The sequence below is a fragment of the Solea solea genome, chromosome 8, assembly GCF_958295425.1.
Source record: "Solea solea chromosome 8, fSolSol10.1, whole genome shotgun sequence".
Taxonomy (NCBI): domain Eukaryota; kingdom Metazoa; phylum Chordata; class Actinopteri; order Pleuronectiformes; family Soleidae; genus Solea; species Solea solea.
Genome location: NC_081141.1, coordinates 2814088 through 2841405, shown reverse-complemented (window position 1 = coordinate 2841405; position 27318 = coordinate 2814088). Strand labels below are relative to the sequence as shown.

General features: G+C 46.1%; 1 protein-coding gene and 2 long non-coding RNA genes across 3 annotated transcripts in view; 1 reads left to right on the top strand and 2 right to left on the bottom strand.

Moving 5' to 3' along the window:
- The window catches only part of hmcn2 (hemicentin 2), a 48500-nt gene that overhangs the window by 5096 nt on the left and 16086 nt on the right, over positions 1 to 27318 (top strand). Inside the window, exons 5-57 of the mRNA XM_058635309.1 lie at positions 1555 to 1726; positions 1821 to 1927; positions 2304 to 2424; positions 2519 to 2782; positions 2882 to 3026; positions 3253 to 3374; positions 3562 to 3834; positions 4175 to 4316; positions 4561 to 4688; positions 5265 to 5378; positions 5475 to 5633; positions 5715 to 5909; positions 6664 to 6759; positions 7234 to 7361; positions 8247 to 8391; positions 9199 to 9311; positions 10850 to 11009; positions 11150 to 11309; positions 13377 to 13504; positions 13644 to 13892; positions 14538 to 14621; positions 16267 to 16458; positions 16545 to 16675; positions 16801 to 16945; positions 17700 to 17826; positions 17931 to 18088; positions 18732 to 19010; positions 19096 to 19238; positions 19959 to 20109; positions 20208 to 20426; positions 20505 to 20618; positions 20702 to 20889; positions 20981 to 21077; positions 21160 to 21321; positions 21408 to 21521; positions 22065 to 22261; positions 22527 to 22608; positions 22672 to 22803; positions 22887 to 23030; positions 23116 to 23275; positions 23733 to 23857; positions 23948 to 24131; positions 24226 to 24323; positions 24411 to 24689; positions 24788 to 24978; positions 25124 to 25205; positions 25340 to 25476; positions 25572 to 25713; positions 25800 to 25944; positions 26032 to 26156; positions 26239 to 26395; positions 26485 to 26606; positions 26692 to 26856. Coding sequence (XP_058491292.1) covers positions 1555 to 1726; positions 1821 to 1927; positions 2304 to 2424; positions 2519 to 2782; positions 2882 to 3026; positions 3253 to 3374; positions 3562 to 3834; positions 4175 to 4316; positions 4561 to 4688; positions 5265 to 5378; positions 5475 to 5633; positions 5715 to 5909; positions 6664 to 6759; positions 7234 to 7361; positions 8247 to 8391; positions 9199 to 9311; positions 10850 to 11009; positions 11150 to 11309; positions 13377 to 13504; positions 13644 to 13892; positions 14538 to 14621; positions 16267 to 16458; positions 16545 to 16675; positions 16801 to 16945; positions 17700 to 17826; positions 17931 to 18088; positions 18732 to 19010; positions 19096 to 19238; positions 19959 to 20109; positions 20208 to 20426; positions 20505 to 20618; positions 20702 to 20889; positions 20981 to 21077; positions 21160 to 21321; positions 21408 to 21521; positions 22065 to 22261; positions 22527 to 22608; positions 22672 to 22803; positions 22887 to 23030; positions 23116 to 23275; positions 23733 to 23857; positions 23948 to 24131; positions 24226 to 24323; positions 24411 to 24689; positions 24788 to 24978; positions 25124 to 25205; positions 25340 to 25476; positions 25572 to 25713; positions 25800 to 25944; positions 26032 to 26156; positions 26239 to 26395; positions 26485 to 26606; positions 26692 to 26856 — 8092 coding nt within the window. The remainder of the gene's footprint in view (positions 1 to 1554; positions 1727 to 1820; positions 1928 to 2303; positions 2425 to 2518; positions 2783 to 2881; positions 3027 to 3252; positions 3375 to 3561; positions 3835 to 4174; positions 4317 to 4560; positions 4689 to 5264; positions 5379 to 5474; positions 5634 to 5714; positions 5910 to 6663; positions 6760 to 7233; positions 7362 to 8246; positions 8392 to 9198; positions 9312 to 10849; positions 11010 to 11149; positions 11310 to 13376; positions 13505 to 13643; positions 13893 to 14537; positions 14622 to 16266; positions 16459 to 16544; positions 16676 to 16800; positions 16946 to 17699; positions 17827 to 17930; positions 18089 to 18731; positions 19011 to 19095; positions 19239 to 19958; positions 20110 to 20207; positions 20427 to 20504; positions 20619 to 20701; positions 20890 to 20980; positions 21078 to 21159; positions 21322 to 21407; positions 21522 to 22064; positions 22262 to 22526; positions 22609 to 22671; positions 22804 to 22886; positions 23031 to 23115; positions 23276 to 23732; positions 23858 to 23947; positions 24132 to 24225; positions 24324 to 24410; positions 24690 to 24787; positions 24979 to 25123; positions 25206 to 25339; positions 25477 to 25571; positions 25714 to 25799; positions 25945 to 26031; positions 26157 to 26238; positions 26396 to 26484; positions 26607 to 26691; positions 26857 to 27318) is intronic.
- On the bottom strand, positions 22174 to 24023 carry LOC131463555 (uncharacterized). Its single transcript, XR_009241057.1, has 3 exons — positions 23919 to 24023; positions 22344 to 22971; positions 22174 to 22240 (listed from the first exon to the last, which is right to left on the bottom strand). It is a non-coding gene; the product is annotated as an uncharacterized LOC131463555 (long non-coding RNA).
- The window catches only part of LOC131463554 (uncharacterized), a 68614-nt gene continuing 66640 nt past the window's right edge, over positions 25345 to 27318 (bottom strand). The window contains exons 5-7 of the long non-coding RNA XR_009241056.1: positions 25866 to 25928; positions 25611 to 25688; positions 25345 to 25470 (exon numbers count right to left, since the gene is read on the bottom strand). This is a non-coding gene — a long non-coding RNA (uncharacterized LOC131463554). The remainder of the gene's footprint in view (positions 25471 to 25610; positions 25689 to 25865; positions 25929 to 27318) is intronic.

Below are 27318 nucleotides of genomic sequence, written 5' to 3'. Positions count from 1 at the left end.
CTGCTCAACCACAGCGTGGTTCAGCACCTAAGGTGATGAACCTGCACAATAGACGGGGAGAAAGCCATTACCCCGGCTCTCACTTCTTTCTGGCCCATTTGTCATTCTTCTAAAAATAGCAGAGGGTGGGGGATTGGGGGGGTCCTTCCTGCTCTTTCCCGTAAGCCCGTTCAACTAAGACGCGCAGGATGAGGTTTCATTGCTTTCATGAGGTCTCTGAATTCCCTGTGGCTGAAATGGGGAGCGGCTGCAGAGCTCAGTGTGCGCTCAAAGACCCAGATCCACTTCCTTTTATCTGGGGTCTAAGGAGCAGAGTGATGCCCACTCCTCTCCACGCTCTTATTTTAAAAGGTAGACACTGTCCCGGGGCAGATGTAGGTCACTTCTTAGCAGTTTCCTGCTCTGCTGGGGATAGCTGCACATGTGGCAGACATTACAGCTGTTTCCAGTTGTAAAAAAAAACCAGCGAGGAGAACCAGCTGCTGTCAGCACCCAGTAGACCTGAGATACAAGAGCCTGGGCCTGATAATTAAATTATCAAAGACTTTCCTTGTTTCATTTCTTTCATAAAGTGTCCTCATATGTTTTTGACCGCCGGGTCCACTGTTTTCAGTTTGTTTCGCTGCAGACAGCCGCGGCTTCTTCATGCCTCTCCATACGAAGTCAAAGCAGATACGATACACAGCAGTTGCTTGTTAAGCGCTGGTTAGATGGAAGACATTGGGTCCATTGTGGCCACTGAAGTGAGTCTCTGTGAAACACCAACAGCTTTGGCTGCTTCTGTTTTCACTTTGAAACGAAGAAAAGGAAAACTGTGTTTTTAGTTAATAACATGATGAGGGTAATACTCGGAAGGTCAAGCACCTGTCAAAACTGAAATTCTATAGTATGCCTCTGGAGAGCTGCCGAGGCACACTGCCATAAGACTGTTATATATAATCAAACTGTTTACCAGTATTTCGGACTGAGGGTAATCTTTTCTCCGAGTGGCGGCAAAGTGGCTTCTTAAAGGAACCTTAAAGCAGAAGATAGCCGTTGTACTGCGTCACCGTCTAGATCTCATTCTGGCAACTTAACTGCTTTAGCAGAAAGGTGGGAAACAGCAAAACGATTAGTCAGACAATACAGTGGAATCAATTTTAAGAGCATTTCCCAAACAACAGCACATCCCACGTTCACCGCTGCTTTCTTCTTTAATCCTTATGATTCATGAAAGCTGTGTTGCAGGATGATGGGGGGGAGGGGGGGCTCTTGTGGGAATACGTGCTTAAGAGTGCAGAAAACTGTATGTTATCAGTCTGACAGTTGAGCTGTTTCACTCTTCCTTTGTCGAGGCATAATCCCCACTGAGGAATACTTTAACGATGAAAGAATAGTTTGAAGACAAAGAGCAGCCTTCTGCTCAGGCAGGCAACGGTGGCTGGGACGTTCAGGGAGAGGCCTGAACTGAATCATCTCTGTCTTTCTAAGTTGAGATGCAATCCGTCAACGTTTGTGCTTAACAGGGTTCCAACCTCATCCACCAGCAAAACTGTTCTTCTCTCCTGCTCCCAGGTTTTAAAGTGGGTGGAAGTGACGATCCAGGCCATGAAGGTCCACCTGCTGTCCTCCAACCATGACAGTGCCCAAGAGAACAAGTGGGAAGTGCCCTTTGACCCCAGCCTCAGAGAGGTCACTGTGTCACTAAGTGGACCAGCACCACAAATTGAGCTCACCGATCCCTTTGGTAGATAAAACATTTGTGTTTTCCCCATCTTTCCATATTTATTTAAAGTTCACGTTACAGTTTAATGTTCTTTTGTTTTTTGTTCTCTTCTTAGGTCGTGTAGTCACTGAGGAGCAGGGTCTGAAAGAACTGTTGAATATTCCCAACTCGGCTCGTATTATCAACCTGAAGTTTCCCAGACCTGGAGCCTGGAAACTGAAGGTACTCGATATATTACTTTGACTATTTTACGATCCCCATCAGACCCAATATTTTCATCCATAGAACTTTACACCTTGGATATTAAAATGCGTCCTGGATGCAGCTCCTATGACCACATTAAAAAAGGAGCTACTAATTCAAATGGTCCGACAACTTCAGACGAGAAGGTGGCCTCTTATTCGTTCTGAAGACAGCTAGCACTCATGCAGTTCACAAGTGTCCTCAAACCACCTTCAAATAGAGTCTCTGTGATCAGATCAGGACACACTGGAAGTGTTCATACCTCAAGCAGATCACTCAGGATGGATGTGAATACCAGGTCTGAACGGGGTCTACGAGAGTTCCTCAGTCGATCACTATTGTTTTTCTTCTGAAGGCAAGTTGCAGTGGGCGTCACACTCTGAGGGTCACTGGAGTCAGCAGTCTCGACTTCCGTGCGGGCTTCTCCAGCATACCTGTGTCTGAGTTCAACCACACTAGGGAACGGCCAGTAAAAGGTGCCAGACGCACTTCCTTTCGCCTCTCGAGTCATATTTCACCAAGAATTTATGAAGAAAATGACATCACGGTGATCATATTTGTCTCCCCCAGGACTACCAGCCCATGTTTTGCTGAAATGCACCGGCCTGAAGCCTCCAGGTCAACTGAGCCACGCGGAGCTGATGTCAGGCTCTGGCCGCTCTCTGCGCACAATCCCGGTTCCTCTGCCCTCTGACCTCGGACAACAAGGACTGTGGAGTCTCCCAGAGTTCCGCACCCCCTCCCAGAGCTTCTTCATCAAGGTGACAGGCAAAGACGAGGAGGGCTACCGCTTCCAGAGACTGTCCAGCGTCTCCTACACCAACATCGTTCCAGGCAAGACATCCCATCAAAGCCACTCTAGAGTGTCTCTCACACCTCATCAATCTCTCCAATGGCCTTTAACCTTTGTTTCCTCTCCTCTTCACGTTATAGATCCCCCAGCTGTGAGCATGCCTGATGTGGTGAAGGGTTACTACATGCAGCCCGCTGTGATAAGCTGCTCGGTGGAGAGTGATGTGCCCTACAGGCTGAGATTTAGCAGAAGTGGGATTACCCTGGGAGAGGAGAGGGTCTACCAGTGAGTGTTTGGCTCACACTTGTTTTCTTGCCCATCACATCTTGTATATATTACACTAATCAGGTCACGGTATGAGCACATCTGTAGAGCATTAGTGGTTCTCGTCTTTCCATTTTCAGAAAATGACATGATTGTGTCCATTTACAGCATGTGTGAGTGCTGAATGTTGGTTCTGGTCGCCAGTGTGTATACAGAAGCTAAGGAACCAAACATGTCTTTGTGTCAGGAATTCCGCCATCGCATCGTGGGAGATTGCTCACGTCGCGGCCGAGGATGAAGGCCTGTATGAGTGCATCGCACAAAGCAGTGCGGGTCAGGGACGGGCCTTAACCCAGGTGACTGTTAGAGGTATGTCCCACAAATACGTTACAGTCCCAGCAAAGCTTTGAAATCAGTTCCAGCCATTTTATTCGCACGGATGAAACAACATGAATCAAAGCAGGCACTCTATAAACATGTTGTACTCAAAGTTAAACCATATCTACAATGTTTGTTCACTGCTGATAACCCCAGTTTGATGTTTACACTCAAACAGAACCTCCTCCGGTCCTGAAGCCGGCCGTGAACGTGACATCCTCTGTGGGTGGTGTCGCTGTGCTCTCCTGCCAGGTGGAAGGTTCCATGCGCCACAACTTGACCTGGCTCAGAGCGGGTCGTACCATCCAGGCCCGCACGGGCAGAGTGAGGTTGCTGCCAAACTCGTCCCTGCAGGTGAACGGAGTGCAGAGTCAGGACGCCGGGGAGTATCGCTGTGTGGCCACCAACGCCCAGGGAGACGGCAGCATTACAGTGTGGCTTTTTGTCCCAGGTACGGTGGAACGATAACCTGCAGGCCATCTGCTTAAACACTCAACGCACCAAGGGCCTTCATGGCTCCTCTGCAGCGCCCGTCATCTGTTTTCTATTACTGGCTGAACCTCCTCGCAGATTGATCTACTTCCTCATCAGAAAATGTTTCTCATCAGTGTGGCTTCATTTAAACAATATCTAAATGAGTGTCAGAAAAGGAGCTTTGGGTAATTTCACTGTCGCAACACATCGTGAGGACTTGAACACTTGATGGGGAAGTTGTAAATGACGTCACGCGGGACTGACGAGACCCTGAGTCATTGTCATTATTTTTTGCCTCTGTTTGACTCCATTTGTAGAGGCTCCCTCTGTGGTAGTTCACCCACAGAGCCAGGCTTTCTCCCGAGGGGATGAGATCCGCCTCGTCTGCTCGGCGTCCGGTTCCCCCCCTCCCCAGCTCTTCTGGAGCCATGGAAACATGTTCCTCACCAAACAGCCGAGGTAAGGGAACCTGCGGCCCACTCGGCACCTCTTCTGACACAGAGAAGTCAGGGAGTCGTTATATTCCACTTCAACAACATCAACTTCCACATCTTGTTTGCATCACTTTTGCACATTTACATCTAAATGTTTTCCCCCCCAAACCACAAGTATGTTGTTTGCCTACATATTCAAAAGATGTCTCATGATAGTGAAGGACAGCAGAGGGATTTAGAGGTGAACTCCTGAATGTATAATGTTATAGGTTAAGCCAAAACCAGCATGGCGTCCTGACCATAAGAGCGGCTCTCCCAGAGGACGCTGGGAACTACACATGTCTGGCAACCAATGAGGCTGGGACCGCCTCTCAATCGGTGTCACTGACCTTTGTAGGTAAGTCAAAATCTTTGTTTTTATTCATAAAATAGGGTCATTTATAGAGTGTATAAGTTTGTCCTAAAGGAGACAATAAAGGCTTACGTTTGGCATTCACATTGAATTACTGCTACAACTGTGTGGCCACATGCCGCCCCATCTCACACTGCGGGATACTTCTCCCCGTGCTTTGTGAGCACTGACAACTGTAAGCCTGAATTTTCAGTCAGAGCTGTCAGTTTGTGGTTGACAGAAACTTTAAACACTGATGCACTATGGCAGCCTTCTTCCTGGGGCGCACTGGTATTAAATGCACACATTTGAGTGTCATTTTTAACAACGTCAATCTGTCAAGACAGCGAGAGCCTTGTGGAATAGGAAATCCCTGCTCTCTGCCTCCTCCAAAAGCATATATTGTAATCATAGTTTCAATCGTTACCTGAGTGATTTTGCAGTGTTTGCTCGTTCAAGTCCACATGTCATTTGTGATATATCGACATATAGCTGCACTGCATGAAAAGCTGGTAGATTTCCATGTTATAAAATAGGAATTCTGACTAAGTTTATCTTAACCTTTCATTTATTTATCACCAGAGTTGCCAAGGATAACGGTGTCACAGCAGGTTGTGCTTGTGTCTGTCGGTGGTGACGTGACTCTAGAGTGCCAAGCCTCAGGCGTTCCCTCTCCCCTGATCCACTGGTTCAAAGGTAAGTTCGGGTCAAAGAGAGTGTGTACGTTAACAGTGACTGTGGGAATGAACACGCTCGAGGAAACGTGGGTTTGTTTCGTCTGTGTTTTTTAAGGCGAGCTCGAGGTGGGCTCGGCTCCTTTCGTTGAACAGGATGTTCACCGTGGGACCTTGCACATCCGAGGGATTCAGGAGGTGGACGCCGGTCAGTACAGATGTGTGGCCAGCAGCTCTGCTGGAACATCTGCTGGTACAGTCACTCTGCAGGTTGGAGGTGAGACCACGCCAAAGCTTATTTTTTTGCTTGAATATACACAAAGGAAAATTCAACTCCTATAAATGTTCCCCTTCACAGCGAGCCCATTGTTCTCTGAGGAACCAGTTGACGTGGCGGCTAATGTTGGGGAGAATATCACCCTCCCCTGTGTTGCCCGAGGTTTCCCGCAGCCGACAGTGTCCTGGCGCAGGCAGGACGGCAGACAGATTCTTACAAGGACAAGTGATCACAGTAGAACAAAGCAGCTGGAGAACGGCCACCTTTTAATCCAGAGTGAGTTATCCGTGAAATAAATGTCACAACAAAGGGGTTCCTTCTGCAAAAACATTAAATATCCATCCTGCAAAAAAAGCACCGCTTCCTCCTTGTGAAGGACTGATATTAATCGTTATTCAAGAGCTGGTTGTCGTCCATTTGTCCTTCATTTTGAGATCGTAATCTTATCAGGAACAAGGGAATTGAAGTTGTGAACTGTTAGACTTCTGCAATGTCTAACTAATCCTGACTGCTGAACCGTATCCTCCGTGCTCCTGAGACTAAATGTTTATACAGTGCATAATATTATATTACAGAGTAACGGACATAGCTGCATGCACCGCTTCTGTCAGTGCTTCCATTCGTGGCGGCTGTCTGACCAAATTAGATTAATCTGTCGCACCTGTCATTATATTAGAACATGGATTGGACTAGCCTGATTTCACTTCACTGCATAACGACTCGCCTTTGCCTATGCAAACATCTGCCTGACTTTGTGAACATAAGAGCTGAATCATACACAGATCTTCTAACATCTGATCTGCAGTGGGACATGTGTGTCAGCGAGGCGTGCAGCTGAGCCAAACCCATGAATCCCTTTATTTTCTATTTTTAACTCTTAATTATAGCTCAGTCGAGCCAATAATGCCACTTACAATTGAGTCGAGGACTTAACTGCTATTAGCATGGATTTCTGGAGACAAACTGTTTTGTCAGAGAGTGTGTGAGACGCTGCCTTTTCTCTGATGTGCCGCCGTGTTTGTGACTGCAGGTGTTTGGCTGGACGATGAAGGGCTGTACATCTGCGAAGCTACAAACCAGTTTGGAACCAGCACAACCGAGGCCAGAGTTAGTGTCACTGGATTGGGTACGTTTGATTCTCGTATCTTGACCAAAAAAACTGTTGAATTGTATGTCAACAATTATACAAATGACAACACTGACAATATCGCCTTTGTATCCTGTTACTCTGAACTATATCTAAATAAACCTACAAGACCATGTTCAATGAGGTTACTATGTGATACTGATAAGTTACTATTTAATTACAACACTATGCATTTGCATTTCATGTAATAATTCTAAGTTGCTTTGCACATGTGATGAACTGTAGCTCCATATAAACAGCTTATATATTCATATATACGTAAACACGAACAAAATGTTGATATACAAGATTAAAACAAAATAACTTTTTTAATGTTACGGTTATGGCTGATTGGTATTCAGTTAAAGTATACGTGCAATATACAGTATGTATGGAAACAAAGACATTAACTCCACAGCCACTTGTATTCATAAAATATGTACTTACGTGACTTTGTACTTGCTTGCCCTGCAGAACCACCGGTCTTGGCCCACGGCGCCCCAATCATTAGCACAGGTGTCGGTCAGTCCGTCAGTCTTCCCTGCATGCTGCTGGACGGAATTCCCCTCCCAGAAAGACACTGGTCCCAAAATGGAAAACCTGTGAGACATTATTACTATTATTATTATAATGCTTCACCAATTTTCACTTAGCTTTGTATTACTAACATAGGGCTAGTATTTTTGAAAAATTGTGCTTCCCAACCTCAGTTTCCCCTGAGTCGAGAAATATCTTAATTCTTTTTTTTGTTACGTGCCCACCAGTGACATTTGGTCCTGTTAGCATAACTGTTAGCAAAGATGGCGGACACTGTATACATTCTTTTGTTAAGTGCCCACCAGTGACACTTGGTCCTGTTAGCTTAAGTGTTAGCAAAGATGGCGGATACTGTTTACATTCTTTTGTCAAGTGCCCACCAGTGACACTTGGTCCTGTTAGCATAACTGTTAGCAAAGATGGCGGACACTGTATACATTCTTTTGTTAAGTGCCCACCAGTGACACTTGGTCCTGTTAGCATAACTGTTAGCAAAGATGGCGGACACTGTTTACATTCTTTTGCTATGTGCCCACCAGTGACACTTGGTCCTGTTAGCATAACTGTTAGCAAAGATGGCGGACACTGTTTACATTCTTTTGCTATGTGCCCACCAGTGACATTTGGTCCGAGGCTTGAAACTGCAACGCTAACTCCGCACTGGGACCTCATTCCCATTACGTAAACAGTGTCCACCATCTTTGCTAACACTTAAGCTAACAGGACCAAGTGTTACTGGTGGGCACGTAACAAAGAAAAGAATGAAGATATTTCTCAACTTGGGGGAAACTGAGGTTGAGAAGCAAAAATGTTCAATTAAATTAAAAAAAAAAATGTCTTTATTCTAGAAATAGAAAGCTAAATGAATTAGTTACAAATACATACATACTGGTATGATACAGATAATAGTTGTCTTCCTGTGTGACAGAAAGTGTTTTTCTTCTCCACAGGTTCAGCTCAACGGGAGGATGTTCTTGAGGAGTGACGGCAGTTTGTACATTGAAAGAACAAGCCCAGATGATTCTGGGATGTACGTGTGCACTGCGGTGAATGTAGCCGGCTCTATGAACATCACAGTCACCCTGGAGGTCCACGGTAAGACAGCTTTGCTGCTTCTTCTTCTCCCTCCAAAGAGTCAGATGAGAACATCCGTGCCTCGCACGAGCACAAGGATAAAGGCTGCGATAATCACAAAGTTAATGACGAGGTCAAGAAATCATTCTGTTACATAGCTCAATGGAAAAAGCGTACTTTGTTTACTTATGTTTACATTTTGAGTCGGGGAAAATAAACCCATAAATGCTTCACAGATGCTGCGAGGTCAATTCTTGTACGCTGATGCAAGCAAATCTATTTCCTCTGGCCTTGATATGCGGCCAATTTATTATCTTCTGTTGTAGAAATTCAGAAACACAGCATAATTAACATAATGTCCGTCCATCTTTCGGTTGCAACAGTTCTCAGCAGTCACTGGCCGTAAGCTCAAGGGTCAAAACAGTTAAGGTAAAGACAGGCAGCCGCGCACAGCTGTTGCTGCACACATGCCAAAGCTGTTCATCTCTCATTATGTAACTGCACTTTTAGAAAAGAAAAATCTGGTTTAACTCTCAGCAAGAAATGATATACGTCTCAGTACACTTTCTACAGACACTGGCAGGTTTGGGACTTCAGGTATGAACGGCTAGGTGCTGACTCATGAAAAACAATCCGTCACGGAGTTGACCACCTGCTGTCATCATAGTGAGAGGGTTCATTTACTGCGAGGACTTGATGAAAGGGTGATTGTTGTTCATAGGCTGGTAATGACAGACGGGCCCAGATTATGGTCAGGTTTGAAATGAAGAAAATGCCTGAGGCCGGGCGTTAATGCTGTGGAGCCTGCTTCTGCTTTGTGACCAACAGTGCCCCCCGAGATCAACGCCGGTCCGTACCACTACATCACCAACGAAGGCGTAGACACCACGCTGTCTTGTGAGGCCACTGGCATTCCAAAGCCAAAAGTTGCCTGGTCCAAGGTACGTTGTCAGTCTCTTTAATGATTTTAAATGATCTACTTTTGGCATACGCTTGCGCACGGCTAATTGGCTGCTTCTAATTCCCACGACATCATCTGGAAAGCAACGTTTGGCAGGAGGCCCGCTTGAAATTCATCGTTTTTCAACTTTTTAGCGTATGAATATTTGTGGAAACGACGGCATCTGTAACGCACAAAAGCTGAGAACAATGTCAAGTCCTTGAGCCAAAGCATTTGTCAGTGAGCGATTAAAGTAATCGCCATGAGAATAACAATAATGATGATAATAATGGCAAAGACAACGTTAGTCATTCTCATGTAATAATAATGCGTCCTCCGAGGAATAACTACTTAAAAGCTTTAGTGTGTTGCTTTTAAATGTGAGCGAACGTCTGCTGCATTCAAACCTTTGTCGGATGAGTTCACACAATGCTGATTAAGCCTTTTTAGCTCCACATGACTCTCTGTGTTTCTTAGTATAGGTGTTTTTTTTTAATTTATTTTGGGTCTGTGCTGACACTGATTAAAATTGAGACAGCTGGGAACTCATCCCTCCGAGGAAAGAGAACTTTAGGTCAAGGATTAACCTCGGGTTCTCTGAAACATGAGTGAGGTCGTAAGGAGGACGGAGAGTTGTCCTTTTCAGTGAGTCTCTAAAAGACTCTTTGTGCGGCACGGACCGTGACATTCAGCCCTGTTACGAGTTCATGTACCCTCAAAATAATTATTTTAAGGGTGAAATCCTATAAATACACTATTAATAACAATCAAGTATGATTTGGTTCCATTTCCTCGTGAATCACGACATTTTATTTACATATTATTGGCAGCGTTTCTCCCTCTGGTCTTATGTTTCTCTGATGAGGAAGAACACTGTAAAAAAAAAAAGAGAAAACACCACAAACACTTACAGTCGCAATGAAGACGTGATTAATGTGAGAAGGAAGGCTGTAACCATGGCGACGTAACCATATTGCTGCCGACGGTGAGAAATCACACTATAGTTTATGATGCCTTATAAATCTGTTGAACATCTTTCTTTCAGCACCCTGTGAAAAAAAGAGAAGACAGAAAAAGGATTGTGTCATGAGATGAAAATCTGAAAAGATATATTCAGTCAGGCCTTTAGATCACATGATGTTAACTCAAACAGTCATTCATACAGGGTGAATGTAGGTATTGTCGCCATTAAAAGCAGCATTGCGGATGAAAAGCATACCATAGTAACCACCCTAAAACATTACATTGTGTTCCTGAGAGAAGTCATTGTGCTCATTCATATTTCATGTCAGACTGAGGCAGATCTTTTTTTCCTTCTTGCTTTTCCCAAACCTTTCATCGAGGTTGTCTGGAGTGGAGTGAATTTATTTCCCTGACAGAGAAAAGTGAATCTGTGAAAGCTATTCTCTGTTTAAAGCGGCAGCGGCTTTCATTCTTTTGTGCATGTAACATCGATGCATTAAAAGGTCAGGCTGTAGAACTCCAAACTGAACTCGTTTTATTTTTTTTATCTGGTCGTGTCTGCTGCTGCTGCTCCAGGGCAGGCAGCCTCTCCACAGGGAGCGCTCCTCTGTGCAGTCGGACCCCGATGGACACCTCCGCATCCCCCACCCCACCACTGACGATGCAGGCATCTACATCTGCACGGCGACCAGTCCTGTGGGCTACGCCAGCCGAGAGATCCAGCTCAGCGTCAACAGTGAGTACATTAAACATCTGGAAGACAGTTTATGTAACAGCGTCTGGCCTCTGTTTACAGGTGACGTCCAGAGTCAAACATTTCCTGATACTTTTAATAGCCTAGGTGGGTTTCTCACAACTTGCTTCCCTCTTCCCTAGCCCTGCCCAAGATAGCCGGTGTGAGTGGCCATGACCAAACAGTGAAGATGACGGCAGAGGTGGGAACGGAGGTTGTTCTCTCATGTGAGGCCCAGGGGAGTCCGTCTCCACTGGTGACGTGGAGCAGAAACGGGCATCCCATCCCCCCCGTCACAGCTGGGTAAGAGGAAGCCCTTACCTCACTCCCGACAATGACGCAGTAAAATGAGCTAACAACGGACTCTCACTGTGCCTGAGCTCACGTCTGACTCAGCGTTTACAAGACTGGAGCCACAGCTGGCTGCCAGTTAGGGCCCCTGCTCATGTCTGGGGTTTGTTTGGCGATGCTTTTGCGAAGGGCACTTTGGCAGAGCGCGCTGAGCTCGGGAGGAACATCTGGCTCCCCCGTGGTTCACTGATTCCAAGCTTTCATGTGCGGTCAATGTGGGTGCAGACGGGCTGGCTGGATGGAGGTGCAGAGCAGGATGGATGACAGACACACTCGCCGGAGCAGACACCAGACAGGAGGACAGATCTGGGGAGATAGAAGTGAGGCTGAGGGAGGTTTAAAAACTTTAAAGCTCTGGTGACTCTGATACAGTAATCCTTGTGCTGAGGCAGAGAAAAGGAGAAGCTGGGGTTGGAGTGCTGTGGGGGGGTTGCCAGGAAGAGGGGAGGAAAAGGCACTGACAGAGGAAGAGATACAAGCCTTGTGTCTGCGCGATGTTCACATTCCCTGGGGTGCGTCAGCAGTAAAACAACATGCTGACTCTTTACTCGTCCTGTCTGATGAGAACAACACATCTCTGTGAACAACCCCCACAACAGTCTGCGCTTTGCATATGTGCAGGACGGGCGGAAGCAGGGATGCTGCTGCTCTCCAGCTACACTCTGTGGGTCAGAGGAAATGACTAGGGGGGGGGGGGGGTAAGGGCTGTTGAAATAACTGGAATAAGTGGGTGGTAAGATTTCGTTGGGTCAATGAGGAGTTGATTCTTGACCTCACCCTGATGGGACCCATTCGTCAGACTGTGTACACAGATGACCTGACACCAATGTGAGGAGTGAGGGGTGGTTGAGAGAGGGGCGGGGTGGCGTTTAGGTTCCGTGTGCTTGTGTCAGTCGTCGCCGTGGTACCGCGGAGGATCGGTGCAGTCGTTGAGTTCCGGCGTTAAACGACGTTGCCTCACCCGAGACTAGACTGTTTAAGGAAGTGGGGGAGCACCACTGCACCATGTGTGCTGCTGAAAGAGAGAGAGAGAGCCCTTTGTGCTCCCCGACTCATTCCCACTTACACAAACATTGTTATAATTCAGTTACTTAGTAGACACGCGCTTATCCGAGGAATCGCAGAGTTGTGTGTTTATATTCGTAGGTGACGCATCGATGCAGCTGCATAACCTCGCGAGTAGCTCAGGTTACCTCGCGGCCCTTTGAAATTTTCTGACCTACATTTAACTGCCGTCAACCTTTTGATTTCCATATGATCTGTAGTTCCTGACCCCTGAGTGATAAACACCAGTAGTTTCTGCTAATATCACGGTTCCCAACAGGGTGGAATGCATTGGTTTTTGTGAGCCCATGAACCTCATTCCATGGTGACGTCATGGGGTCAAACGCTGACGACCCTTCGCGCTGTAATTACCGCCGATAATAGTCATTGAGAAAGTAGAAAATGGGGAGATTTGAAGGCCGTGGCTGAGGTCCAGGCTCTACTTCTGTTAACATAACAGAATCAACATAATCGCCAATCTATGTTGCTTTAAACCAATCAAATGGAATATAAAACTCCTGTAATCGCGTCATAAAACACAACGGGCAGCTCGTTTCCCGTTCTTTTGACAAATTATGTCATTTCATGTGTCCGCGAACCACTTATTTTAAATTAACGAGCCTATGCAGCAGCGCTGTCCTGGAAAGTTCTGTTCACAGGAAAAGTTTTCAGAAACTCATCATCAGCTAGAAATAGGAACTGAAATACAACCTGCATTTAGTTGACTGATCTTTAGTTTCACAACAGTTAAGTAAATGTCCATTAGTGATTAGTATTTTCTGGATGATTCCATAAACAACGGGCAGTTTCTGTATATATTTGACTCTTTATACACAATCATACAGATCTCTACTGTAAGTAGGACACTGGGGGGGAAAGATGTTCCAGAACAGGAACATAGCAGCTGTACTTCAGTTAATCATCTACTGTGTTTTCTCCTCCTTTTTTGCCCTTGACCCCTAACCCCTCCCTCAGGTTCACGGGTCTGCCCTCAGGCTCTCTGAAGATCACCGACGTGCGCCTCATTGACAGTAAACTGTACACCTGCACGGCCGAAAACCCGGCAGGCAACGTGTCCGTCAGCTACAAGCTACACATTCAAGGTAAACCCTCTTAAAACGGCGGTCTTCAAAAGGTTAACGTTGCTCGATTCTGCATCACCGCGATCATGTGTTTAGTATCTGAGATAAGCATGTTACAGATGTGGTGAGGGATGTTTTCACATTTGTTTTCTGTCCTCAGCTAAACCCAGGATTCAGCCAGCACCCTCCCTCCTGAAAGCCCTGGTTGGCCAGACAGTGACTCTACCTTGTGTGGTCCAGGGGGAGCCGAGCCCGGAGGTCACTTGGTTTCATAATGGACTTCCTGTCGGGGTCGCCGCTACGCCCCTCAGGATCCAACAGGTCAACGTCGACGACCGGGGCACCTACCAGTGTGTGGCCAAGAACAGTGCCGGACAGGAGACGCTGGAGATCGAGCTGGAAATTCTTGGTGAATATCCACGGTTTCCCTTTAAAAGCAAAAACAAGGACAATTATTCTTATTTAGAAGAAGGAGAACAGGCAAAGGAAAGAAGAGCAAGACAGTAATGCAACATTACGGATGCCAACTGCTGTAATGCACCACAAACTAGCAAAAACACAATTTAAGGAAGACCGCATTCTAAGAACATTTACTTTATAACAATTACTGAAGGTTAAGGCTCTTGTTAAGAGTTAATGGCAGAGTGCTGTCGGACTATTAAGTGTCAGTTGTAGTTGAGGCCAAATTTGGGATTCTGCAGGGCTCCATTCTTGGTCCATTTCTGTTTATGTCATACATTAACCCATTTAATCAATACTTCAGACCTCCAAAGCTCTTTACGCTTCTTCATCTGCCGCTGATTCTTATTCCTTTTTCATCATTTTGAAATCTTTACAATCCAATAATAGTATGCCTCCTGTAATTATCTTAACTACTTACTGCCTGTCTGGCATTACATGTGTATACTGATTGTATAATGGCATACTTTTTTTTGCACAGGAGGGTCTCTCCTCACAAACCTACATTTCTTACTGACACTGAAATGTTTATTTAATTTATATCAACTGCGTTTACACTTTGAATCGGCACTTTAACGTCTTTATCTCCACACAGAGGTGCCATTCTTTGCCGAGCCTGGAGATGCCATCATGGAGAAAGTAGCGAATGGCAAGGTCATCATCCCCTGTCCCGCTGAAGGTATGAGACGATTATGGACACGAGTCAACATCTTATGTTCGAAAACAGAATGAAAATTCCCAGAGTGTGAGGTTTTATCTGTAAGTTTTTATGACAAACTTTCACTTTGACTGCAAGGCAGATACGTGGCCTGTATTTGTGCACCATCAAAGGAATGTTTTCGCTGTTACTGTAGACCTTGAACGGGGCAGAAACATTCTTGCCATCTTCAAAGGTGCTGCTTTTTTTCTTTTTTTTTTGATCTTAGCACCCAGAGACACGCTGTTGTCTCCTTTAACATCTCTGTGCAAACAGGGTGGCATAGCGTCCTGGAGGGATGTTGAGAACATGCTGTTTTACCAAAACACAGTTAAGTGTTTGTGTATGTTTGCACATGCACTGATTGATACTTACACCCCCCTGCAAGAACCCATGCACACAGGTAATGTTTGTGTGGAGCTTTGCCATGGTAACAAGCCCGAATCCCCAAACAAGGGGGAAGACGGTGTCTTAACAGCTGGAACATCGGTCTGCCTGCTGCCTCCGTGAGCCACATCTGCTTTCCTGTGTGTCAGGGCCTGCTGGGAGAGGAATCCTAATTACAGGCTGCTGCTGCTGCTGCAGATAAAGGACAGAGATGTCTGAGGTACCATGAAGCACAGGAAGTGGAGGAATGAAGCCACACAAGCCCACCCCTCTTTCCATCCACGTCATAGCAGCCTGTAGCAGACCTCAGAGGAGGTCACACACACCACGGCTCAGCACTAGTGACACCAGAGACACCCCCCCCCCAGTCGTTCAGCTGTATGTGGGAGAAAAAGCAGTTAAAGCTGCCAGAATGATATTAATTCACCAACACCGCGGCGCATTTGTAAGAGGTCATTATTCGAGAAAGAGAAGAGATCACCTCCCACCTTTGTGCCCCTGCTAATGAGCACTGTGCGCAGCCTCATCAGATCATCTGTATCCATTTCCTACCTGCAATGAGATCATGGTTTTCTAACAGTAAACTGATCACTTTCAGGTTTGCTGCATTCTTGTGGTTAGTGTTTGTCGGATGGGGGGGGGGGGGGGTATGTTGTTTTTAACGTCCCTACCTCGTCCTCGGTGTTTGAGTATGCAACACCTCTGCAAACAGACACAGTCGTGGACTGTTGTGCTCTTTAATTACAGCCTGTTTTTCTTTGTCCCTGCGCTGCCACCCACACCTTTCCCCCCCCCCCATTCCACTGTAACTCTTCTGACCATTTCCACCCAGTAAATGCACAGGCTCAGGCGTCCGTGCCTTTGAACTGCTTGTTCCAGCCACTTCTCACCGTTCAAGACTCTCACCTCAGTGTTCGGCAATAAATCTTGACGGTCGCACTTTAAATCTTACTTCTAACATATCCCCAACATACTGTGTATTACTTTTTTATGCGACTCCGACCTTGAAATCTTGTGCTTGCGGGCTACAAGGACTCTAACCATTTTGGCATGGCCTCCCCTGCTGTCCTGCTGTCCAACAGATAAATGTGGAGCTGGCTTTTTTTTCTATTCTGGGCTGTCTGCCATTAAATTGTCCTGTAGGGAAGCTGAGAGATGGAAGTAACTTTTCTGTCAGATGTAATCGATAAAACTCCTTAAAAACTCACTCGGACCCATTTCTGCCCCCGGGTTCCTGCAGGTTCACCTCGCCCCAAAGTGCGCTGGTTCAAGAATGGCCTGGAGATACACCCGGAACAATCGGAGTTCTCCGTGGCGAGGGATGGAGCGCTTGTAATTAGCACAGCATCTGCCAGCCACAGCGGGGACTTCAAGTGCATGGCAACCAACGAGGCGGGCACCGTGGAGAGGAAGACGAGGCTGAAAGTGAACGGTGAGAATGCTCGGTTGTGTTAACGCGGCACAGTGCGGTGTAGCAGAACAACAGAACTCATCCTCCCTTCTCTTGTGTCATTTCAGTTCCCCCAGAGATCCAAGAAGACAACCAGCCACTGAACCTCACAGTCACCCTGAAGCAGCCTCTCACTCTGGGCTGTGACGCTTTTGGGATCCCCTCCCCGACAATCACCTGGACTAAAGACGGTCATCCTGTGAGCTGAATTCACATTTACAGTAATCCTGTACAGTATATATCCTGTTGATATCCAGCTACATCATGCCACCAAGTGGCTATGGTTGTAATTACAGCGCACTGAACTGATATGTGCATGTCTAGGTGAAAAGTCCGGGCGTTTATCTGCAGAATGCAAACAGGCTTCTCAGGATCTACAGAGTCCAGCCGGATCATTCAGGACAGTTTGCCTGCACAGCTGAGAACTCGGCGGGAGAGGCCAGAAGAGAGTACAACATCGTGGTGCAAGGTGAGCTCGCACAACACTTTCTGTCTGATGTTCAGGAGACGAGAGTAAGACAGATTACCACAGGCATTACACATTTAAAAGGGATAGTTTTCTTGTTATCAACGGACTTCAAATGTCCTGGAATGACAGTCTAGAGCCGGAGTGTCACACTCAAATGACCCGAGGGGTCAAGAAGGGGGAAACACAACTGTTCACTAGTGTGTGGGCAATATGAGCCACAAATTACATCACAATATTCCATCAGGAAGTCGTAATAAAGACATTCAAAATGATATTTCACGACGTGATATATCATATTTATGATGCAACATAAACTGATGATCAAAAACAGAAATAAATCTAAAATTAAGTCAGTAATCACATGCAACTGTAATTTAATGATAAAGGCAATACATTTACTGTCATAATAACAACCGCATGTCTTGTTACTATAATAAAAAATACTGCTAGCAAACATGTTTAGTATTAAATTGTGTTTAAACACATTGGGCGGGCGCCAGTTTGACACCACTGGTCTAGAGCTTCTGATTATATTGTAATGCTCATTGTTTGTCACCTACCCAAAATCTATTGAGACAAACCACTGACGTCAATGCTTACATGTTTATTGTTGATGAACTGATTTCCTGCTGTTATCCAGATGTTTTTTCTCCTCTTGCAGCAGCGATACTGAACTTAAATCGATCATCACGTCATTTAGCACTTTGAGCAAAGTCTGAAATGTTCTTCTGCCCTTCTCTTCTTCTCCACTCAGCTCCTCCGGTGATTTCAGGAACGTCCCGACTCCAGGAGTTAACGGTGGTCCTGAGCCAGGAGGTGGAGTTTCAGTGCAGAGTTAGTGGGCAGCCACCGCCTCGGGTGGAATGGAGCCGTGATGGAGAGTAAGCATCTCCCGTTTGTTAAGTGTAGCGTTCAGTGGGCTCCACGGGTCGTTGTTGTTGTTGTTGTTGTAATTTGATCTTCAATTCCTTTTTTGTATCTGCAGGGTTCTGTCTCGTATCGGGGATCCCCATGTCGAGTTCCTGGAGGACGGCCAGGTGTTGAGGGTGAAGTCAGTGCGACTGAGGGACCAGGGGCTTTACCAGTGTCTGGCCAGCAACGATGCAGGGACTCAGATGCGCCAGTTCAGACTCACAGTGCAAGGTGTGTACTTTTCTGTGAGCAAACGACTGGATGTAACATTTCATTTACAGAGACCAAGTTTCCACAGCAGGAGTTCTTTTTACACATATAAAATTCCCTTTGCACTGGCTTGTGGGAATGTGCATCACTGATATACTGAATATAAAATCATCAAAGTTTTCCGGTTTGAAAAGCAAAGCCCATGAAGGACGAGGGAAGTAGCTATGGCTGCAATGATCAACTACTTTAGTTTTTGAGTGTTTTTTAATAATTCAAACATATAACATTTGCTCCATATAACAAAGGTTTGGGAAACCGATTCAACTTTTTCAATATTTTTATAAATATTACTGATTAATCAAAGAAAATAATCGATAAAAAAAATAATCATTAGTTGCAGTGAACCACCAGGAACTCAGTAAATATTTTCTTGTGGAGTTAATTGTCTCAGTCTCTAATTCCTGGTATTCTAAGATTATGCTAAATGTGTTATTTATGTTTCAATCCAGATGATAAAGCTTTGAAAATATTGACGCTTCAAAGGAGGAGTTAATTACTGATTTTTAAATAATCTATATTATTGCACACTGCCTTTTCAGTTTGAGACACCCCGGTCTCCTGTGGATTTATTCATGATATGCCATTTCAAACATTTCCTCCTCAGCTCCACCGGCCATTAAAGGCCCCAACGAGACCTCCGAGGTGTCAGTGGTGCTAGGATTCCCCACAGTGCTGCCGTGCGATGTCGAGGGCTCGCCCGCACCCAGTATCACCTGGTTGAAGGACAACCAGCCCATCGTGTCCAGTCCCCAGCTGACGTACACCCGCGGTGGGCAGGCACTGCGACTGGGCTCGGCCCAAGGAGACAGCAACGGCCTCTACACCTGCAGGGCCACAAATCCTGCGGGCACCGCCACCAAGCACTACTCTGTCAGTGTTCTGGGTGAGCGACGTCTTCACCGTCGTCACATTTCAGGCCTGAGACATAACTTTGAATGATTTTCTGTTTTTACTCCTTTATAAATCAGTTCCGCCGCAGATTGAGAGTCACTCCCCGTCTTTGAGATTTGCTGGTCAAGAGGAGAAAGTGCGGGTTAACGGGAGTTTAACTCTCTCCTGCTTGGCGAAAGGTTTCCCCGAGCCGAAGGTTAACTGGTTTAAAGACGGACAGGTTGGTGTTTGGGAATGGTTTGTAAACAGATCTGAGTTAAGATTCATATTTTGATTGAGACATTTTGTCACATTTAGCTTCAAACAATGTTTGGAAAAGTGAATGTGAATTTTTGAAAGTCACCTTTTTAGCACATTTACAGCAATATTTGTTAACTTTTAAATGTAATAAATAGTTAAATCTAAATATTAAATGTTACAACTTAATGTTAAATCTAAATGTACATGTTAAATCTAAATTCTAAATATAAATTCTAGATATAAATATAAATGCTAAATATAAATGCTAAATCTAAATCTAAATGTTAAATATGAATGCTAAATGCTAAATATAAATATAAATGTTAAATCTAAATATTTTGGGTGAAACTAAATATTTAGCTAATATGCAAATTCACACTGCTGGTAACAGGAAGTACCAAAATAAAAGCTCGAGGATGTCAGGCTGTGTTTATGGAATCAAATAACGAATTAAAACCACCTTAGTGGGGGAAATAAACACTTGAACATACATTATTGTGATCATAACTACCTAAAATAACCAAGAACATGCTCATATTTAATATTTAGATTTAACTATAACATATATATTGTTGTATATATGATGCTTTATCTTATTTTCTTTCTAGATTCAGTGTGTTGTGAAAAAAAAAAAGAACATTTAACACTGTGATGTTCAAGCACCTGGTGAAAAAAAGGCATCAATCTTCTCCGTCTTTAGTCGCTGACTGGAAACTCCCACGCTGGCGTCCAGGAGAGCGGCTATTTCCTCCACATCGACAACGCCCTTCTGTCACACGAGGGCCAGTACACCTGTGTGGTCACCAACTCTGCAGGAGAGGACAAGAAAGACTTTCACGTCACCATTCAGGGTGTGTTCCGTTCAATATTGACTCGGTAATACCATGCAATGATTATTTTAGTGTTTTTTAGGAAACAATCGGACTCAAAGTGTGGTTTATCTTCCCAGTTCCTCCCGTCTTCCACCGAGTGACAAACAGAGAAGCAGCCTGGGGTCTGGGACACGAGGACGACAATAACAATGAGGACATGGTCGAGAAGCGGGAGGTGATCCTCGGCCATCCCATCAGCCTGTCCTGTGAGAGTAACGCCATCCCCCCACCAAAACTCAGCTGGTACAAAGATGGAAGAGAACTCACGTCTGTGGATGGCGTGGTGCTACTTCCAGGTCAGGGGAAAAAAACAACCCTGTGTATAAACATGTTTATGTGTGATTGAGGCCTCATATTCATATTTGTCCTCGCAGGTGGACAGGCGCTACAAATCACGCGAGTTCAGAGAGAAGATGCTGGGAAGTATACATGTCAGGCCGTCAACGAGGCCGGGGAGGACCACATGCACTTTGAACTGGAGATTCTGGGTAACCGAGAAGATTCCTATGCAGAATTCACACGGCGACAAAATGAAACTTCACGTCTAAAGAGTTTTCTTTCACGTCCTCAGTCCCTCCCGTGATCACAGGAGCATCACAGGAGTTTATGGAGGAAATGGGAGCAGTGGTCAACAGCACTGTCGTCCTCCACTGTGACGCGACGGGACACCCGGCTCCAAGCGTCTCCTGGCTGCGAGACGGACAGCCGGTGCGCTCGGACTCACAGCACCACATCAGCGAGGACGGGACTCAACTCCAGGTTATTCATCGTCGACTTGTAGACAAACACCGCCACGGTGACACTAAAACACGTCATCTTGATGAATTAAACCCCCAATCTTACATTTCAGCTCCTCAGCGTTCAGGTTACCGACATGGCCGGGTATTTGTGTGTGGCTGAGAACAAGGTCGGAACGGTTGAGAAACTGTTTAGTCTGACCGTGCAAGGTGAGAAGAGTTTAAAATAGAAAGGGCTTTACAGGCGCTCTCTGTATATGCCGCTCTCCATTCCCTCCGTCGTCTCTTCCAGTGCCTCCCAAAATGATCGGCGGTAAGGAAGAGAAGGTCAGCGTCATCGAGGGCCACATGGCGTCTCTGCTGTGCGACGTCCAAGCGTATCCTCCTCCAGAGATCACCTGGACCAAAGATGGCCAGGTCCATATGTTCAACACTGGCATCCACGTTCTTCCAGGTCAGTTCTTAACCACACAATATTTTCCCTTGTTTGGATAAAAGCCCGTCAGATCATGCATTTCACGTCATTCTTTCATATATTAGGGGGACAGATGCTACAGCTGACACGGGCCAAGCTGGAAGACGCAGGGCAATATGTGTGCACAGCCAGCAACTCAGCAGGCCAAGACCAGAAGAACATTCTCCTCAGTGTTTATGGTGAGATTAAAACACATCTAACCCAATACAGCTGCACGTGTGTGTGTGTGTGTTTATTTATGTATGTGTATATATATATATATATATATATACATACATAAATAAACACACACATATACATGTGTGTGTATATATATATATATATATATATATATATATATATACACACACACATACACACGTGTATATATATGTATATATGTATATATATATGTATATATGTGTATATATATATATATATACATATATACACATATATACACACACATATATATATATATACATATATACACACATATATATATATATGTATATATGTGTATATATATATATATATACATATATACACATATATACACACACATATATATATATATACATATATACACACACATATATATATATATATATATATATATATATATATACATATATACACACACATATATATATATATATATATATATATATATATATATACACACATACACACACACACACACACACATAAATTAAACTCTCTCCATATGTGCAAACCAACAGTGATGCCCACCCTGAAGCCCCGTCCTGACACCGAGTCAGACCTGGTCACGCCTCAGCTCGGCTCGTCCGTCACCCTGAGCTGCGAAGCCCGTGGCGTTCCCGAGCCTGAGGTCACTTGGTATAAAAATGGGCTGCAACTGTCTACGGGGAACGGACTGGAGGTGAATCGTCACCAGCTGGAGATCGAAGGAGTTCAGGTGAGGAAAAAGAAAGAACACATTTAAGGTTTGGGGGGCAGCTTTTGAAGGGGGTTGCACTTGATTTGCAAACATATCAAACCTTAAAAAGTACAGACACTGTCAAATGATGTAGTCAGTCCAGTTTGTAGGATGGAGGCCAGAATCAGAACAAGCCTGAACCCACTCTGTGTCATCAACTGTCCTAAAATGCTTTGCACAGGCGATTTAGAGATGTGTCCATTCACTAATCTGAGCTGAAAATGCACCTTTCTTTGGTTCCCAGATGACAGATGGCGGCACCTACACTTGCAAAGTGTCCAACATGGCCGGACAGGTGGACAGGACGTTCAAAGTGACCGTTCACGGTGAGTAAACCTCTTGAAAAAGATGTCTCCAAATGTCTTCATCTCACTAATAAATTTCCACAGTTCCACCCGTCCTAGCCGGGCCCGTCCAGGAGTCCCTGAACTACACACTCGGCTCCCACGTGGCTCTGCTCTGTGATGCCACAGGAATCCCCGTCCCCAGCATCACCTGGCTTAAAGACGGAACACCTATCGGTAAGAAGCCGTGAATAACAGAGGATGAGGAGGATGAGGAGTATGAGGAGCTGCCTGCGTTCATTCATGTGTTTGTTATCCAGAGAGCAGTCTGCAGTGGCAGTGGTCTGTTCGAGGGAACCGACTGGAGCTGGGGCCTCTCGCTCTGTCTCATGCCGGCACGTACACCTGTGTGGCAAAGAACAGTGAGGGTCAGAAGCAGAAAGACTACACACTCACAGTCCAGGGTAAACAGCTGTTTGGGAAAAATGAGTAGAAGTGTTGCTCATCGTTCTGGACGGTAATAACTCTGAATATCCTCGTCCTACGCAGTATCGCCAACCATCCTGGAATCGGACCACTCAGCTGATCTAAGTGCGCCCATGGGAGAGGAGCTGACCCTGCAGTGCAGAGCATCTGGAATCCCCACGCCCCGCGTCAGTTGGCTGAAGGACGGGGTAACTTTAGAGGGCTCGGACAGCCGCCACATCTCGTAAGTCGTTATCCGTTACCGCCAGCGCCGTAAACGCGCACAGATCGATGCCATTTGACGGGGTCCATCAATTTCTCTGCGTCAATCGATCAACAGCCTTCTCAGGAAATTACAGTATTAATCACCCGTGTGAAAGATAAAGCCCTTGACACGGGGGATGTGTGGACGGACAGATGGAGTCGTTTATAGTTCCTAATTACATCACGGGGAACGGTGAGAGCAGCTGTGTTACAGCTGTTCGGCAGCTTATTTGGTCATTACAGCGGCATCAGCCAGAGAAAACACATCTCTGTAGGTGTGTGTGTGAGTGAGAGAGACTGTGAGAAAACCGTAGGACGGTGATGATACTGATGGGAAAGAATTTGAGACTGTCAGAGGTGGAGTAGGCACATGATCCATGTTGGCTGAAATGCAAACAACTACATTAAGTGATATAAATGTGTTTGTAACCGCGCAGTGTGACCCCGGATGGCGGCGCGCTGACGTTACTGAGGCTGAGCCCCGAGGATTCTGGGACATACACCTGCTTGGCCTTCAGCCCGGCTGGACAAGAAAGCAGAATCTACACCGTCTTTGTACTCGGTCGGTTGGAACTCGCATCGGAGTCCATCTGTGTTAGTGCTCAACTGTCTGTGGGACTCACTTTTAACCCGAGTTTTCGATGTGTCACAGTCCCGCCAGCCATCTCCGGAGAGACCGCTGCGCCCAGAGAGGTGCAGGTCACGCAGGACAGCGCTGTGACTCTTGAGTGTAAGGCGACAGGAAACCCTGCGCCTCAGATCACCTGGCTGAAGAACGGACGGCCCCTGCTCCTCTCCCCGCGCGCACGCCTCCTCTCTGGTGATTCTGTGCTGAGGTCAGTTCAGTACAACAGAAGCTAAACAGTAAAGTGTTTGAATTGTGGGTGAAGTAACTCTAAATGTTTCCTTTCTTTATGAAAAAAAAAAAAGGCTGTCTCCTGTGCAGCTGTCCGATTCTGGAGTTTACACGTGTGTGGCACGCAGTCGAGCTGGTCTTGCTGAGCTTAGCTATGACGTCCAGGTCCAAGGTGCAGTCATAACAGACCACCCACTGATCTTTTACCGTGTATAGCGTTTGGAATCTGATGATTTTTATACAGATGTCTGGTCCACAGTTCCCCCAGGTGTAGATCACGTTGAACCTGTGGAGCCGGTCACGGTTGTCCAAGGATCCTTGGTCACGTTAACCTGCGAGGCACGCGGCGTTCCACCTCCAACGCTAACGTGGATGAAGGACGGACAGCCACTGTCCCTTCACCGCAACCTGCTGCTGGACGGAAGGGAGACGAGGTTGCAGCTGCCCGACGTGGCTCCGTCAGACGCAGGCCTCTACAGCTGCGTCGCGAGCAACCAGGCAGGAAGCAGCACCAAGAGCTTTAACCTCACCGTGCTTGGTAACAATCAAACAACAACCTAATATTTACTTTGTCTCCAAGTCACAGTGTAAACACCTTTGAACGACTGACTAATAACTGTCTTCTCTCTAAAACAGAGCCTCCGAAGATATCCAGCTCCAGCTCCCCAGAGGAGCTGACGATAGCCGTGGACAGTCCACTGGAGCTGGAGTGCTCAGCTGTGGGCGTTCCGCCTCCCGCCCTCAGCTGGCTGAAGGACGGCCGCCCCTTAGAAGGGACTGACGTTGTCCAGCAGGACGGACACTTTGTCAGGATTAGCAAAGTTCAGGTGAACGGCAAACTGGAGTACTGCAGCTGTGGGCACATGTGCAAAAAGAAGATGAAGCATTTGTTTGTGTTTGTGTTTGCGTCCGCGCAGATGCAGCACAGTTACGCAAGACCCACTCCAACTGATTAATGTTGTGTCTTTAAAGGTTGAGGATGCAGGTTTGTACACCTGCTTGGCCAGCAGCCTCGCCGGAGAGGACGGAAAAAACCACTGGGTCCGAGTACAAGGTGACAGGCGCTGTTCTCCTCTATTGTTCAGTGTGGAGGAAACAGATTGTGCCCTCCACACTCTGGTCTCCCTCCTGTGGAGGAAAAACCTGTTTAGAAAAAGTTCAGTCTCAATATGTTTGTGTTTTTTTTAGTACCCCCAACCGTCCTCGGCTCAGGTGACGTGAGGACGTTGACGGTGCCAGTTAACGGACACCTGACCATGGAGTGCCTGGCCGACAGCGACCCTCTGCCAGACATCGAGTGGTACAAAGATCAGGCCAAACTGCAGGTAGGCAAAAACAAAAAGCAACAACAGGTATTGAACATAAAAAAAAAAAAAAAAATCTTCTTACACACTTTGTGTCCTTGCTTTTCTGTATTCAGACAGGAGGTCATATTCAGAGACTTGCAGGGGGTCAGTACCTGGAGATACAGGAGGTCAGACCGGAGGACAGCGGCCGGTACAGCTGCGTGGTCACCAACATGGCTGGAAGCACCAGTCTGTTGTTCAACGTGGAGATTCTCCGTAAGTCAGTGATCGATAATCAGTAACTACAACACGTGCTAAACCCCAAGTCAAAATGACATTGATGTCTTTTTTCCCTTCTCCAGTACCACCTGTGATAAAGGAGAGCAGCTCACTGGTGACCACCCGTGTGGGTCAGGACGCAGTTTTACCTTGTCAGGTCGATGGCGACTCTTCGCCTGCAGTCACGTGGAGAAAAGACGGCTTCCCCGTGTCTGTGGATAACAAGAAGTACGCTGTCATATCAAATGCAGACACATGATACATGCTCAAGTGCATCGTTCTAATCGTTCATTTTTAATTGTGCTTCTGTTTCAGGTACACGTTATCAGAGGGCTCCCTGCGCATACATGGGGTTCAACTGAGTGATGCTGGCCGCTACTACTGCACGGTGTCCAACCAGGCCGGCTCCGATCACCGATCACTTGATCTGCGAGTGTTTGGTAAATGTAGCATTTATGTTAAAATGATGTAAAATTATAAAGTTTTGTAAACACTGAGTGATCCTAACCCGTCTCTTATTAGTGGGTCCTTCGATCAGTCCGGGTCTGTTCAATGTGACAATGACCACAGGGGTTAGAGCAGTGCTGAGCTGCGAGACGACAGGTATACCTCCACCTACAGTGTCCTGGAAGAGGAACGGCACACCGCTTGATGTCAGTCAGCTGCCTGGATCTTACAGGTTATTATCTGGGCTCCCTTTGAATGCACTGCGTGTATAATTCTAAACTTACGAACACGTTAAAACTGATTTGAAACCTCGTCGTACAGGATTCTTTCCTCGGGATCCCTTGTTCTTTTGACGCCATCCAGCGAAGATGAAGGTTACTTTGAGTGCACTGCCATAAATGCTGTTGGAGAAGAACGTAGGGTCATCGAGGTCATCGTACAAGGTACTGATTTGGAGTTTTGAATAATCAGCCGGTAGAAAAGAATTTCCACTGGTCTAATTCATGAATGTTCCACTTCCTGTTTTAGTCCCACCAACTATTGAAGACGACGTCACGACGGTGACAGCTGTGAAAATGTCTCCAGTGGCGTTGCCTTGTCAAGTACAAGGACGTCCACAGCCAACCATTACCTGGACGAAGGGTGGCACCAAACTGGGCTCCAGAGGAGGAAGTTATCGTGTCCTTCCCACAGGTAATTTCGCATATCTCTCGGTCCGATTGAATTCAAACTTGACAGGTGTTTTGCTACGGGCACGAGTAAGTGCAGCGCCAAGTTTGACGACGTTTGGATAAGTGATGCAAAAGATATCGTTAAATATATCGGGAAAAGAAGCACAAAGTTTGCTTTCGCAGCTCGATTGTAGCCACTCCCCCCTCTCACTCACACAGCACTGTGGGCTCCCTGAGAAGATAAGCGGGCCTTTTGGGCAGAATTGAATCCGTGGTTAAAAAGTTAAGCGAGTGCAAGATGGGTTGGGTGATTATTATGTCTGACCTCAACAATAAAGACTCCCTGAATGCGGTGTGCCTGCATTACAATGAGTCCGCGGGTTTTGCTTAATGCGGTTTGCTTGCACTTTGAATAGCCCCGCCTACTTTGGACAATCTTTATACTTTGACTAAACAAACGACAATTCTGACTGCAAGGTCCCAA